General features: G+C 49.2%; 1 protein-coding gene across 2 annotated transcripts in view; it reads left to right on the forward strand.

Annotated features, from left to right (window-relative positions):
• Positions 1-15,195, forward strand: part of masp1 (MBL associated serine protease 1) — a 109,538-nt gene that overhangs the window by 80,361 nt on the left and 13,982 nt on the right. For both annotated transcript variants that reach the window (XM_055645344.1, XM_055645345.1), the window contains exon 12: positions 3,573-3,686. In XM_055645344.1, the coding sequence (XP_055501319.1) occupies positions 3,573-3,686 (114 nt within the window). The remainder of the gene's footprint in view (positions 1-3,572; positions 3,687-15,195) is intronic.

Raw genomic sequence — 15,195 nt, forward strand, 5'->3', positions numbered from 1 at the left:
TCTTCACTAGTCCCGTGGCGTGGCTCTAACCTGTACCGTACTTCCTTGTCCGCCTGGCTACTTGGTTCCTCTTATCCATTATTCCACCTGTTTCGTATCTCCACCTTTCTCTCAGTCTTCTGGGCAACTTGCTAATGATAATTCTAGTATTACTTGGAAGATTCGTTTTCTCCATGTGGCCGAGATTTCTCAGAAATATTGCATGCCTCAATGCCTCCCCATCTTGCAGCTTGAATTCTTTCCAAGCATGGGCCTTCTCCATTAATGTGTTAGCAATCCTCTGTTCATTACCAAAACGTTCTTCAAGTAACATTCTCGCCTTTTTATAGCCATGGCTGCCTGGCTCATTTTGACAACTTTCTACAAGTACATGAACACTTCCACTTGTACTTCACCAGAAATCGTAAGCGCTCCTTTTCATCCGTAATTTTCATTTCTAATACTTCTTCTAATGCCCTTACGAAAGCTTCATACCACTAGAATGAGAGAAGTATTTTGTCGAGCTATGATCTGGTTGAATTCAGTTTGCTTTTTCACCAATGCTAATAATCCATCATATAACTTTGGCTTACCTCCACCTGTTGATAAACAGGCCTCTGTGACTCAAATTGGCTTGCTCGAGCCTGTACATCGGGCCTCGGAAAAGCGTGGTCTGCTATTGGTTTATCTCGAGCATCCATGGACACTCCATTAATAGTTTGTTTCGATCTAGCTCTCATTTGCTGAGATGAGGTTTTACCCATCTTACAGTGGGTTTTACCCATCTTACAATGGGTTTTCAAAACCATGAAATCCGATGGACCTCGATTGTGGAATTGATCCAACTGCTGACTCACTTGGAGCAGTTTTTTCTCTTGGTCCAGAGCTCATCGCCTTTGATGATCTAGAGCTGCATCTTGAACCCTCTCTTTCCAATATCTCCTTCTTTGCTTTGGCCACCGCATCTTTGTGTCTAGTTTCAGTTGTTTCTTTCGTCGCCTCATCTCTTCTTCTTCTCTCTCAATATCATGTTTCATCCTCAAGGCCTCCGCTGCTATGGAGAGAGCGGCTAGGTCAGCTTCAACTCCCAATCGAGCAGAAGCCCTTGATACTGAACTGGCTGAAGAACCAGATTATGTCTTGATCCTCGTGGGGATATATTAGAGATACTATCCCCAGGTGCAATCTCATCTTCCATTCCGGCACCTTGTTGCATCGCACTTCCAGCTACTAAGCTCGTAAGTTGTGGCATAATTTCAGATAACCATTCCTCTGCCTTATCCATGAAAACATTGAATATCTTCACCCTGTCTTCCTCCCATTGGGTGTGTCTTATGTGTTCTTCCTGAGATAACTGTAAACCCAACAGCACATCTTGTTTCTTGCCAACCTCCTGGCAGAGGTTCACTAGTTGGCTCATATTAGATTTCACCTTGATCACTTTCTGTTCTGATTCCATTAATTTCTTCTGTTTCTTATTTAATCTGGTAACCTGTTTCCATAATTCGTTTCTCTCCTTTTCGGTTTCTTTCAAATAGGCAGCGTGAATTATCTGTTTCTTCGCGATACCTGAGTTTTCTGTAGCTATTGATTGACATGAACTTGTTCCCATATCGAGTTTTCCTCCTTCTCGGCTCCCTTCTGAGCTAGAAGTTGGCATTTCTCAGTGAGTTTAAGTTGTCTAATTGGTCTTTCATCGCCACCTCGTGGTTCCTCAGGCATGGCTCTTTCTTCGACTTCTAGTTCCATGATTTTAAAGAGTCTTGGCAGATCGCCAAGTCTTTAAATTAAATGAACTGAGTCTTCTCTGAATTCTGCTCCAACTTTATGTAAACATAATTTCTTGGAACAATAACAAACTGATATTGCAGATAACATCTCTTCAACATCCATGGGCATAAAGATGACGATAGTTCGAAAGGAATGCGTTATCAACACTTCAAAACAATTTCCAAGGTTGGTCTCCTTTCTCCAGACAGATTGGAAAAAATACTCTCTGGCTCTTTTTACAGAAGCCATTTAAAATTAAAGCTTTGCAGCTTCAAATTCAAAGAATAATAGTCCATTTTTACTCACAATTTATGTGATGATGTCTTTAGATCTTCAGATAAGTCTCAATGCTGTCGATAGACCTGAAGGCCTTCTCTGGCCGAGACCTATTATCTTCAGTTCCTTGGCAGGAACCAGTCTTCTGGCCAAACCTCATCCGAGATCTTAGCCAAATCTTCTGTCCCAATCTCAGTGACTGGCATTCACCCCCATGGTCAGAGGGACCCTTTGACTGAATGAAGCGGCAGATTTTTATATCGTTCACGAGTACTCCCTCTAGCCGCTAAGTAGACTGCATGGTTAAGGGGAATATCTTTATACGCAGCGAGCTCACCGTCAGAGACCTTCAGGGCTTCTTCACAGACAAATCTTCCAAAACGCAGTCTTTTGATGAATAAATTCTTTACTGTTGATGAAAAACAATAAGATACTAAAATATAAAAGCAGGGATTTAACGCTGAGGCCCGCTGCCTTAGTAACCACCTAGTAACAAGTTTCTCCCTGCCTAACATACCTCTACCTGCTCTCTGCTGCCCCATTCATATCCCACCTGGTGCTGTGGAACCCGGTACTGTGAGGAGGGTGGTGCCTGGTGTCGTCGTGCTGTGGGGTGGGGCCTTGTGCTGTAGGGGCCTTGTGCTATGGGTTGGGGCCCGGCGCTGTGGGTTGGGGCCTGTGCTGTACGGGCCCGATGCCGTAGGGTGGGGCCCTGTGCTGTAGGGGCCCGGTGTTGTGGGTTGGGGCCCGGTGCTGTGGGTTGGGGCCCTGTGCTGTACGGGCTCGATGCTGTGGGGTGGGGCCTTGTGCTGTAGGGGCCCGGTGCTGTGGGTTGGGGCCTGGTGCTGTAGGGGCCCAGTGTTGATGAGTGGGGCCCGGTGCTGTGGGGTGGGGCCCGGTGCTGTGGGGTGGGGCCTTGTGCTGTAGGGGCCTTGTGCTGTGGGTTGGGGCCCGGTGCTGTAGGGGCCTTGTGCTGTGGGTTGGGGCCCGGTGCTGTAGGGGCCTTGTGCTGTGGGTTGGGGCCCGGTGCTGTAGGGGCCTTGTGCTGTGGGTTGGGGCCCGGTGCTGTAGGGACCCGGTGTTGTGGGTTGGGGCCCGGTGCTGTGGGTTGGGGCCTGATGCTGTAGGGGCCCAGTGCTGTGGGGTGGGGCCCGGTACTGAAAAGATGAGGCCCGGTGCTGTGGGGTGGGACCCGGTGCTGTGGGGTGGGACCTTGTGCTGTAGGGGCCTTGTGCTGTAGGGGCCTTGTGCTGTGGGGTGGGGCCCGGTGCTGTGGGGTGGGACCCGGTGCTGTGGGTTGGGGCCCGGTGCTGTGGGTTGGGGCCCTGTGCTGTAGGGGTCCAGTGTTGAGGGGTGGGGCCCGGTGTTGTGGGTTAGGGCTCAGTGCTGTGCTGCCCAGTGTTGCAGGGCCCGGTGCTGCAGGGCCCATTTCACGGCCTTTCCTTCGTTCTCTGGGGCAGAGACCCATGGGGACAGGCCTGTTGTTTGTGCTGACAGAAAGAAGCCTGTGCATGCTTACACTAAGTCACTGTTCCTCTGTGCTGCAGGAAAGGAGTGGGTCGTGACTGCTGCACACTGTCTTCATCTTCCCTCTGACCCAGACAACCCAGAGCAGATCGACTCTGTGCTCATCAACATCACGTCATTTAAAGTCATCTTGGGTAAGTGTCCTGCTTCTGAAAACATCTTTCCACTAGGCAGGCCTGGAGCCCCAAGGCATGATGGCCGGTGACTGTCAAGAGTTTGAGGGTGGGGGAAGAGGTGAAGGTCCGTTTCACAGCCTGCCCTTAGTTCTCAGCCGCTGAGACCCAGGATCATCCTTGTTACTCTTCTCTGAATTCTTACAACTTAATGAGGTGAATCAAACAGTGCCCTAACTATTACGAGGACTGTTTAGAAGCTTTTTTAGACAAGGGAAGAAGCTGTTTCTGAGTCGGGTGTTGAGAATATGTAGAATCGGGGATACTTTAGGACTAAGGTTGAAGTATTCTGAGTTAAGTTTTAATTTCTTTATTTTTACATCATTTGGTTAAGTTTCATTATCCTTACTGTGTAATTTCCCTGGAAAACAGGTGATGTTTATGTAATATCTGCTGCTATTGTAATTGGCTAAGATGTATTATGCGGTGTATGATTGTAATTGGGTAGAAATATTGTCCCCACCTATATAAACATGTGATACTGTAGTTATTGGTCTAGAATCGCCACCCTTTATAAATTACCTCCCACTGTAGCAACCATATTTTATGCTAATTCCTTTGTTTGAGCACGTGTTTCTCCATGATCCACTGGGAGGGCGGTAACAGAGAAACTTGGTCACCTTAGTGACATAAAGGATGATTTAAAGTATTCTAGTCTGTGTTTTCACTGAATGGATTAAGGGATATAAATACCGGAATTATCATTTGGGAGTTGTTGTCCGGGATCTCAGAGGAGGTCCTCGCAGGTTTGCAGTGAAAGGGTTGAGTGTTGGGTCAGGGAGTCTAGGAATTGGGCCCCCGATGAGTGATTTTATTCCATCGGTTTTCCTCCGATTCGCTGATCCAGCTGCTCAGCAATTCGCTGGCCTTCGAGAGGCTTCCCGAAGAGACTGAAGTTAGTGGTCCAAAAAACACTGATATTGGGTCGGTTATATTGATGAAGGGGTTCAGCTGAGGGAACATTTCTGTATTGAGGTAACTGCAAATACGTTTCGTGCTGAAGTAATAATTTGAAAAATTACTTTAAAATCAGCTTTGAGGTAGAAAGTCAGGATAACATGATAAATTACTTTGAGAGCCTGTACTGTGGAAAAGGTTGGGGAGGGGTTTCGGGCTGAAGTAAAAGTTGATATATTACTTCAGCGCCAATAGGCTGTGGGCCGAGCATCAAAAATGTGTCTAGAAATCAGTTTTCGTGACCCAAGTCACCGAACTACATGAAATTTTCCACAGATTTAGATGAAATATAATTGAGAAGGATTTCATAACTCATCATTGCCAAACGTTGCACATTAATTAATTAAACTAATTAGAAAATGAGATCTGGAAAGTAAGCGCCAACTAGTGGCCAATACCCATATTACACCATGGGCGGCCTATTTCCGTGTTGCAGTCTATTTGAACTATATATTATTATACCTATATATATATATATATGACTTGTAAATATGACTGTAATCATATATAATTAAGTATAATTATATTGTGGCGGCTCCTAAGGGTCGTCCCATTATACTGCCGAACCCCTCGGCACAGGAGTGGTGCAGTCCGGAGGCGGTCCTTAGCCGGAGGGTATAAAAGGCAGGGTTTGGGTGCCATCTTCCCCTGGTTTCGTCTTCCCCTGAACCGGGAGGAAATAAAGTATAGTGCTTCTCAAACTGCGGACTACTTGCCTCATTCTGAGACCCACGCACCACATTGGTGACCCCCGACGCTCCATTGGCATCATGATGGAGACAGAACAAAGCCCTACCTCCTCACACGCCAGCCCGACCCTGTCTCTGGACGCGGTCTCCGTAAAACTGCCCAGCTTCTGGACCACACGGCCGCTCATCTGGTTCCAGCAGGCGGAGGCCCAGTTCAACCTGCGGGGCATCACGGTCGATGCCACCCGCTTCTATTACCTGGTGGGAGCCCTCGACCAGGATGCGGTGGAAGAAGTATCGGACTTCCTCGCAGCCCCCCCGGACAATGACAAATACCTCGGCCTGAAACAGCTCCTGCTCCAAATTTATGGACTAAGTAGGATGGAGCGGGCAGGTAGGATCCTGCATATGGGGGGCCTGGGCGACCGGCGGCCATCTACCCTCCTAAAGGAAATGGTGGCGTTATTAGACGGGCACACGCCATGCCTGTTGTTTGAATATACTTACCTGCATCTGCTGCCGGCCTACATTCGATTGCAACTCACCGACGCCTCGTTTGCTGATCTTCGGGCCCTCGGGAGGCGCGCCGACGCCATGTGGATGGCGCGCCCTGATGACGTCAGCGCGCTGGGCGTCAGCAGAGACGAGGTCGCGCTGAGGTCGACGCGCCCGGATGACGTCAACGCGCTGGCCGTCGGCAGGCACGCCGGTGACGTCAACGCGCTGGCCGTCGGCAGGAACCCCGATGACGTCACCCCAGCAGCTCCCGATTTCCTCCGGTGGGGCGGGGGAGCTGTGGAAGGAGTGACAGCTCCAGCCCGACGGCCCGTTCGATTACCCCCAGCAGCAGTGAGGGGTACTGCACCTGCAGTCCAGCGCCAGCAAGCTGCAGGCACCACCAGCAGGGGCAGGCAAGCTCAAAATAGCACGAACACAAGGAGCTGGTGCTATTTCCATCAGCGCTGGGGTGCTGCAGCACGACAATGCCGCCAGCCATGCACGTTCCCGGGAAACGCCTGGGCCGGCTGCCAATAGTCCCCGCGGTGGCCGGCCAAATTCACCGCCTTTTCGCTTGGGATCGGCGCTCCGGGACTCGCTTCCTCGTGGATACAGGTGCGGAGCTCAGCGTCCTGCCCCCTTCGCTGGCCGACATTCGTTCCGGTAAGCGGGGGCCCGTCCTCACCGCGGCGAACGGCAGCCCCATCCGCACATATGGACTGCGCATGGTTCCCATCGTGCTCGGTTCCTGCCATTTTTCATGGAACTTTACCGTTGCCGACGTCTCCCAACCATTGCTCGGGGCCGATTTTCTCCGGACGCATTCCCTCATGGTGGACGTCGGGCGTCAGCGTTTGGTCAACGCCACTACAATGGAGCCGATCACATTGCGCTTGGGTCAATCGGTGGGGCGGCCACTGGCGTCCGTGGACTCCCGATACGCACGAATCTTGGCTGCGTTCCCGGACATTCTCACTCCGCAGTTTCATTCAGCAACCCCCAGCCACGGAGTTGTACATTATATCCCGACTACCGGCCCACCCCTCCATGCACGAGCACGACGACTGCCACCAGATAAACTGCGTCTGGCACGGCGGGAATTCCGCACGATGGAGGCCTTGGGGATCGTCCGCCCTTCGAGCAGCCCTTGGGCGTCCCCACTCCACATGGTCCCTAAGTCAAGCGGGGGCTGGCGACCTTGTGGGGATTACCGACGGCTGAACGCTGCAACAACAGCGGATCGATACCCCGTACCCCACATCCAGGACTTCACGGCCCATTTGGCTGGGGCCACATTTTTTTCTAAAGTGGATCTGGTGCGGGGTTATAACCAGATCCCGGTTCACCCGGATGACGTACCCAAGACGGCTATCATCACGCCATTCGGGCTTTACGAGTTTACTCGGATGCCGTTCGGCCTCAAGAACGCTGCACAGGCCTTTCAGCGCCTCATGGACGGGGTTTGTCGGGACCTCGAATTCGTGTTCGTGTACCTGGACGACATCCTGGTGGCCAGCCGCTCGCAGCAGGAACACTGCGCTCACCTTCGACAGCTCTGTCAGCGGCTCAGCGAGCATGGTTTGGCCATCAACCTGGACAAGTGCCGTTTTGGGGTCAACGAAATTGACTTTCTCGGCCACCGCGTGACTGCGCTAGGCGCAGTTCCCCTACCTGACAGGGTTGACGCCGTCCGTCGGTTTCCCCGCCCACGCACGGTGCGCGGCCTGCAGGAATTTGTCGGCATGGTGGCATTCTACCATCGTTTCGTGCCATCCGCGGCCCACATCATGCGGCCCCTGTATCAACTTCTGGCGGGTGGGCAGCAGAGGAGCGTTGAGTGGACCCACGAGGCGGAGGCAGCTTTCGACGGCGCGAAGGAGGCCCTTGCTCGGGCCGTGCTGCTGGTGCACCCGCGGGAAGATGCCCCGACTGCTCTCACTGTGGATGCCTCGGAGTCGGCAGTTGGTGCTGTGCTGGAGCAGCTGACGGGCGGAGTTTGGCGGCCTCTGGCCTTCTTCAGTCGGCACCTCAACCGCGCGCAGACCAAGTACAGTGCGTTCGATCGTGAGCTCCTGGCTCTGTACCTGGCTGTGCGCCATTTTCGTTACTTCCTGGAGGGCCGCCCGTTCACCGCCTACACCGACCATAAGCCGCTCACTTTCGCCCTGCAGAAGGTTTCCGACCCCTGGTCCGCACGTCAGCAGCGGCAGTTGGCTTACATCTCCGAGTACACCACAGCCATCCGCTACGTCAAGGGGAAAGAGAACCAGGTGGCCGACGCATTGTCCCGCCCTGCTATAAATGCCGTGTTCGAGGTGGCGCCCGGATTGTACTATTCTGCTCTGGCGGCGGCACAGCTCACGGACGACGAGGTGCCCACCTACCGGACTGCCATCTCCGGACTCCGTCTTGAGGATGTCCCTCTCGGTCCTGGGGGTATGACAATCCTGTGCGATGTGTCGTCCGGTCAGCCGCGCCCCATCGTCCCTGCCACCTGGCGCCGGAGAGTGTTCGAGGTCATCCACGGACTGGCTCACCCATCAATCCGGGCGACAACGGCACTGGTGGCAGCTCGCTTCATGTGGCACGGTCTGCGCAAGCAAGTTGCCCATTGGGCTCGCACCTGCATCCCGTGCCAGACAGCAAAGATCCAGCGCCATGTCCGCGCACCTCTCCAGGAGTTCGGTCTACCTCACCGGCGGTTCGACCATCTCCACGTGGACATTGTGGGGCCCCTTCCACCGTCCCGGGGCATCACCCACCTTTTGACCATGGTGGACCGCTTCACGCGGTGGCCGGAGGCCATTCCGTTGGCTGACACCTCATCGGCTACGTGTGCTCGTGCGTTGTCCGCGCACTGGATTGCTCGCTTCGGGGTGCCGGCGCACATCTCCTCCGACCGGGGGCCACAGTTCACCTCCGAGCTGTGGTCAGCCATGGCTCGCTTGCTGGGGGTGCAGCTGCACCACACCACGGCTTACCACCCGCAGGCTAACGGTCTGGTGGAGAGGTTCCACCGGCAGCTGAAGGCGGCATTGAAGGCACGGCTCACCGGCCCGGACTGGATGGACGAGTTGCCGTGGGTCATGCTGGGCATCCGGACCGCTCCCAAAGAGGACTTGGCCTCATCATCGGCGGAGCTGGTGTACGGGTCAACACTCACAGTGCCCGGGGAGTTCGTGCCGTCGGCGCCGGAGCATCAGGAAACGCCCTCCTCCGCCCTTCAACGCCTTCGCGAGCGAGTTGGCAGGCTCGCACCCGTCCCGACATCCCGCCATGGGACATTTCGACCACACGTGCCAATGGCCCTCACGGTCTGCCCATACGTCTTCCTGCGCCGTGATGCCCACCGGACGCCACTTCAGAGGCCGTACGAGGGCCCGTTCCGGGTGCTGGAACACGGGCAGTCGACTTTTGTCCTGGACATGGGGGGCCGGCCGGAGGCCGTGTCGATTGACCGTTTGAAGCCGGCGCACCTGGACATTGACCAGCCGGTGCTGGTTGCTCAACCTCGGCCCCGAGGGCGTCCCCCCTCACGACTCCCTCCACCTGTCACTCCACCTGTCCTCCCCGCCGGCCCCTCGACCTGTCCCTCCACCTACGCCCCCGCAAGCCCCGGGATCTGCTGACTTCCGCACGCGGGCCGGCCGGGTCGTGCGCCCGCCGGTGCGTTTTGTGCCTCTGGTTCTGGGGGGGGGTCCTGTGGCGGCTCCTAAGGGTCGTCCCATTATACTGCCGAACCCCTCGGCACAGGAGTGGTGCAGTCCGGAGGCGGTCCTTAGCCGGAGGGTATAAAAGGCAGGGTTTGGGTGCCATCTTCCCCTGGTTTCGTCTTCCCCTGAACCGGAAGGAAATAAAGTATAGTGCTTCTCAAACTGCGGACTACTTGCCTCATTCTGAGACCCACGCACTACAATATTATATAAAAATAATATGTTGAATATAATTGTGAGTGTTTTTTTAATGAGACTGTCGCTGAGGTCCTGCTCCTGAACCAGCCTAATTAATGGGTGAGGGCAGTTCTTGTGGGTTCCTCCCTTTACTGAACCCCACTGACTGCCAGTGTACAGAGTGGGGGTCACGGCCATAGTGGGACTGGGGCAGTTCCAGGTTTCCAGGCAAGGCATCTTCCAGTCGCTTTAATAGGAAATGTAATGAGACTGCAGCAGAGGTCCCAGGTTTTAAGGGCTCATGAACCTGCCTAATTAAAGGGTCAGGACAGATCCTCTGGGTTCCCCCTTTTACTGAAACCCTCTGACTGCCACAGTGGGGAAAGTGGGGGTAACAGCCATAGTGGGACTGGGGCAGTGCCAGGCTGGTTGACAGGCCTGTAAGAGACCTGTCTTATTTCTGATGTAAATGTCACATCCTGACCAAGAATCGAATGCTCTGATGTATACTCGATGAGTATTCATTTTAAGCTACAATGAGCCTATATATATATTATAGAGCCCCACCGATGGTGTCTTTGCAAATGAAGGCTATTACCTTTAACCTAAAATAACCCTAAAAGTGTTGCATTGTTTGAGTATCTGTAGTTTGTGTGTGTGTGTATACCTGTCAAACGTGTATCTGTGGATGTGTGGATGTAAGTGTGTATGTATGTGTGGATGGATGTATGTGTGAATGGATGGATGTGCAATGTACATGTGGATGTGTGTGTGGATGTATGTGTGTGCATGGATGTGTACATGTATGTCTGTGTGCGGATGGATGTGGGTGTGTGTGCGGATGTATGTGTGCATGTATGTGTGTGCATGTATGTGTGTGCATGTGTGCGTACGGATGGATGTGTGTGTGGATGTGTGCATGTTTGTGGATGGGTGAGCTGTTGCACTGTCATTCACCAGCATGCCATTATCATAAGCAATTCACTCATTGTTTAAATAATTTGACCAAATAAACAGTGAAACGATCCACACTAAAATAAAACTTTATATAATCATTTATTTCCCCAATTTATTTGTTTACATTACATCTGATCGTCATCTGAATATTCTTCATCAGATTCCAAGTCTTTTGATAGGTTTTGATGTCCATTGATAAGTTAGTTCAAGTTCACGTGGAGGGTCAGGTAGAGGCTACAAAAAAACCATCTCATAGTCATTAAGTCTGCATGGACTTCAATTCATAACATTTCAACCTCTTCTTAATGTTAATGAGAATAACACTGTCACTACCATAGATAAATTAGTTCAAGTTCAAGTTCACATACACCAATTCATTTCTACATAAACATCAGCCATTTCGGACCATTTCTCACTCCAATGGCAGCCTATAAAGTGCAATGAATATTCCTCCATTTTTCGCCCATGGTCGGGGACTGGAAACGGCCGTTACGGACGGCACTATGTACAGCCACTATGTACAGCCTTCCCCCCAACCCACCCACCCCCCCCCCCCCTCGCCCGCGGAGATGATCTGCAGCTCCGCGTTTGCGATTCGGCCGCTTCTTAATTGAGATCGCGGCTTCACTATGTTAAGTACATAGGCCCCGCGATCGGAGCACTTTTTCCCGGTAAATTATCGCAGGCAGCTCCGAGATTAGATGTTAAAGACTTATTAGACTACAACAAGCTGGCATTAGTGAAAATGTTTAATTTACCTTGTGTTATGGATACACATAGTTTAGGCCCTCAACTTCATAAATGAATGAATGTGAGTGAATGAGTGAATGAATGAATGATGAGTGAATGAATGAATGATGAGTGAATGAATGGATGAGTGAATGGATGAATGAATGAATGAGTGAATGACTGAAGGAATGAATGAGTGAATGCATGATTAAGTGAATGAATGAAGGAATGAGTGCGTGAGTGAGTGAATGCATGAGTGAATGATTGCAGGAATGAATGAGTGTGCGAATGAGTGAATGAATGAATGAGTGAGTGAGTGAACGAATGAGTGAATGGATGAAGGAATGAATGAGTGAGTGAATGAATGAATGAGTGAGTGAGTGAGTGAATGTACAGCCTTCAAATCTCATTTTTTCACATTATAAAAGGGTGCAATTAAATTAATTAAAGTCCATACAGATTAATTTTCATAAATTCAGACTTTAGATCTCACCTTTCAGTTTGAGTTGATTCACAAAGTTTCACTGGTTTCACAACTTTGTGTTGCAGCACCTCAGCAGGGACTTTGCTTTCAAGACTTTCTTCCACTTCTATCCACTTAGCTATACATTCTTCAGACTACTTAATGCTTTTCTCACTAAATTCAATTACCCTGCTGCAAGTTTCCATGACATGTATTCCACAGAACAACAGAGAACCTCCATCAGAATCTCCAGTAAAACAGGCATCAGTGAAGTCCTCTCAGCCATGTTGTGTGCTAGCCTGAAGCAAAGTGCATGATTGTCCAACTGGCATACAACTCAATGTTAAACGTGCTTTGATTGGACGAAAAATACCCAAAACTTTTCAGTTTTTTCTCCAATTTAATAAAAAATGTGCAAGTCTTGTGCATGACGAGTTTCAGGGGTGATTTATATACTATTTTTGTTTTTGTTTAAGTTTGTGTGGTTTAATTTTGTATATAGTGACTTATTTTTGCTTAAGTTTGCTTATATTCTTGCTGAAATTTGTTCATGCTTTCGTTTAAGTTTGTATGATTTTGCTTTAAAATTGAAGTAAGGACGATATCACATTTTTCTGATAACAGTATTCTTCTGCTGATAAGAATTCTGCTCGGTCCAGTACTTTCACAAAGCAGTACCCAGATTCTTCCGATTTACTATTGAATTCAATTACTTCCTTCATTGTTAACTTTAGTCGTTGAGTTTTGTGGAGGGGTATTGTGGAAATTATTTTATTGTGGAATTTATTTTGATGTGTAAATTTTGTATTGTGGGAATCTAATTATTTTGTGTGAAATTTTTGGCCAAAATGAATCACAAGGTATGAAAGAGCTAATTGCTATTGCATCGCTTGCTGAGATACTTCACAAGATCGTGTGGCTTGTGTAATTACCTGACTTGCACGCAGATAAAGGTGTAAGCATCTTTAATAGTAAGATTAAACGAGAACTTACCAGTTCGAAGTTTGATCTGTATTTTATGAGGAGTAACGTTGAGGGAATACATGAAGAACCCCGCCAGGACGCATGCGTGTCATTCTTCAAAGCAGCGGTGTGAATCACAGATACCTGTAATGACTTAAACATAGTAAGATTAGAGAAAAAGATACCAGTCAAGTTTATGATCCAGGGTGGGAGCGGAGGGCATGTATTCCCTCAACGTTACTCCTCATAAAATACAGATCAAACTTCGAACTGGTAAGTTCTCGTTTAATCTTACTATTTTACTTCGGAGTCACGTGAGGGACTCCATGAAGATTTCAAAGCTCTGTGATTCTTGCCGTGGACGAGTCCATGACACAGATCTGCCTTGGTATAGGGGAGAAATATATTCGACATCCATACGGTATGTAGATGCAACAACCAAATTTATTAACAAAAGAAATCATAAAACCCCGTATATTCATGGGACAAATTATATTACAGAACTTAAAATAGTTTTTGAAAAAGTTCCAGTTTCCTCCACTGGTTTATTATAAAATTTACGGAAAGTTCCTTCTGATAACCATCCTGCCGTCTTGAGGATCTGATCCAATGGAACATCCAACTTGTATGCTGCCGACGTAGCTGCAGCCCTGGTGGAGTGAGATTTAAAACAATTAGTATCTATACCTGCTTTAGTAAGTACTTGTTTTATCCATTTGGAAATGGTCTGTTTTGTTATTCGTTTATGAGGCTGTCTGTGGCTAATGAGCAGTGCCTTTTCTGTGCCTCTGATGGTTTTGGTTTGTTTAATGTATTCTTTTAGATGTGTTACCACACACAGTCGCTCATCTGCAGGGTAGCTATTGAAAATCACTTTTAGGCCTGCCGACCCCTGTCTGTTCTGTTTTACCAGTTCCTGGATGTAAAAATGTAAATTTCCCTGCGAACTGTTCATGTTATCCAGCCTCAATTTGTGTAGGGAGTGTGCCCTTTGTGCTGTGACCAATGCCATTAGCATGAACATTTTTAAGGTCAAAGTCTGTAATGACAGGCTAGTGGCTGGAGTCCAGTTCCTTAGTAGATTCAGAATGATGCCAACGTCCCATATATGGGAATATCTGGCCTTAGGAGGGTTAGCATTGAATATGCCCCTCATGAGCTTGGTTACCAAAGGGTGTGACCCCACAGGCTGTCGTTCCGTTTCTCTCCAGAGGTAGGTAGACAGGGCACTTCTGGCACAGTTGATGGCGCTGTACGTAAGTCGTTCGTCATGGTGTAAATTCACCAGAAATTCCAATACCGGTTGAATCTTCGTAGGTCTGTGGATAATGTTGTTCTGGTTGCAATACCCGTGCCATTTTCTGATATATACTAGGTATTGATTTTTTGTTGACTCTCGTTGGGCTCCAGCGATCATGTTCATAGCTCTCGTTGTTAAGCCCAGGTGTAATAAAGGAGCTTTCAGACTCTACAAACCAAAACGTTAATGTGACGATGACAAGGATGACTTGCCCTAGTTGCTGGATTTACCAGTAGATCCGGTCTGTGTTGAATGGTGATATGAGGTTCTAATATCATCTCCTGTACCACTGGGAACCATGGTTGGGTAGGCCAATCGGGTACTATTAAGATACCAGACGCAGAGTCTTGTCTTATCTTACTTAGTACCCAATTGATGAGGCAGAAGGGAGGGCATGCATAAAAGAACAATTTCCCCAATGCAGCGAAAAAGCATCTGTAGCTGCTGCCCCAGGGTCTGGATCCCATGATACATATTTTGGCACTTGGTGGTTAAGCCTGGATGCGAATAGATCGACATCTGGTGTTCCGTATCGTGCTGTAATGTGATGAAGCAAAGACTGTGTATGTTGATACGTTGCAGGAAGAGTTTGAATGACTGGAAAGGATAGATATAGGTAGGAGCATGGGGAATTATCATGGAATGATAAAAGGGAGGAATGAGAATATGTAGAATTTGGGATACTTTAGGACTCCGGTTTAAGTATTCTGAGTTGTTTCAATTTCTTTATTTTTACATCATTTAGTTAAGTTTCATTATCCTTGCTGTGACATAATTTTTCCTGGAAAATGTGATGTTTATGTGCTGTTTAATGCCATTGTCATTGGCTAAGATGTATTATGCAGTGTATGATTGTAATTGGGTAGAAAGATAGTCCCCACCTATATAACCGTGTGATACTATAGTTATTGGTCTAGAATCACCACCCTTTGTAAGTTACCTCCCACTGTATCAACCATATTTTATGCTAATTCCTTTGTTTGAGCACATGTGTTTCTCCGTGATCCACTGGGAGAGCTTCCCA

Source organism: Leucoraja erinacea, chromosome 14 (assembly GCF_028641065.1).
Source record: "Leucoraja erinacea ecotype New England chromosome 14, Leri_hhj_1, whole genome shotgun sequence".
Lineage (NCBI taxonomy): Eukaryota > Metazoa > Chordata > Chondrichthyes > Rajiformes > Rajidae > Leucoraja > Leucoraja erinaceus.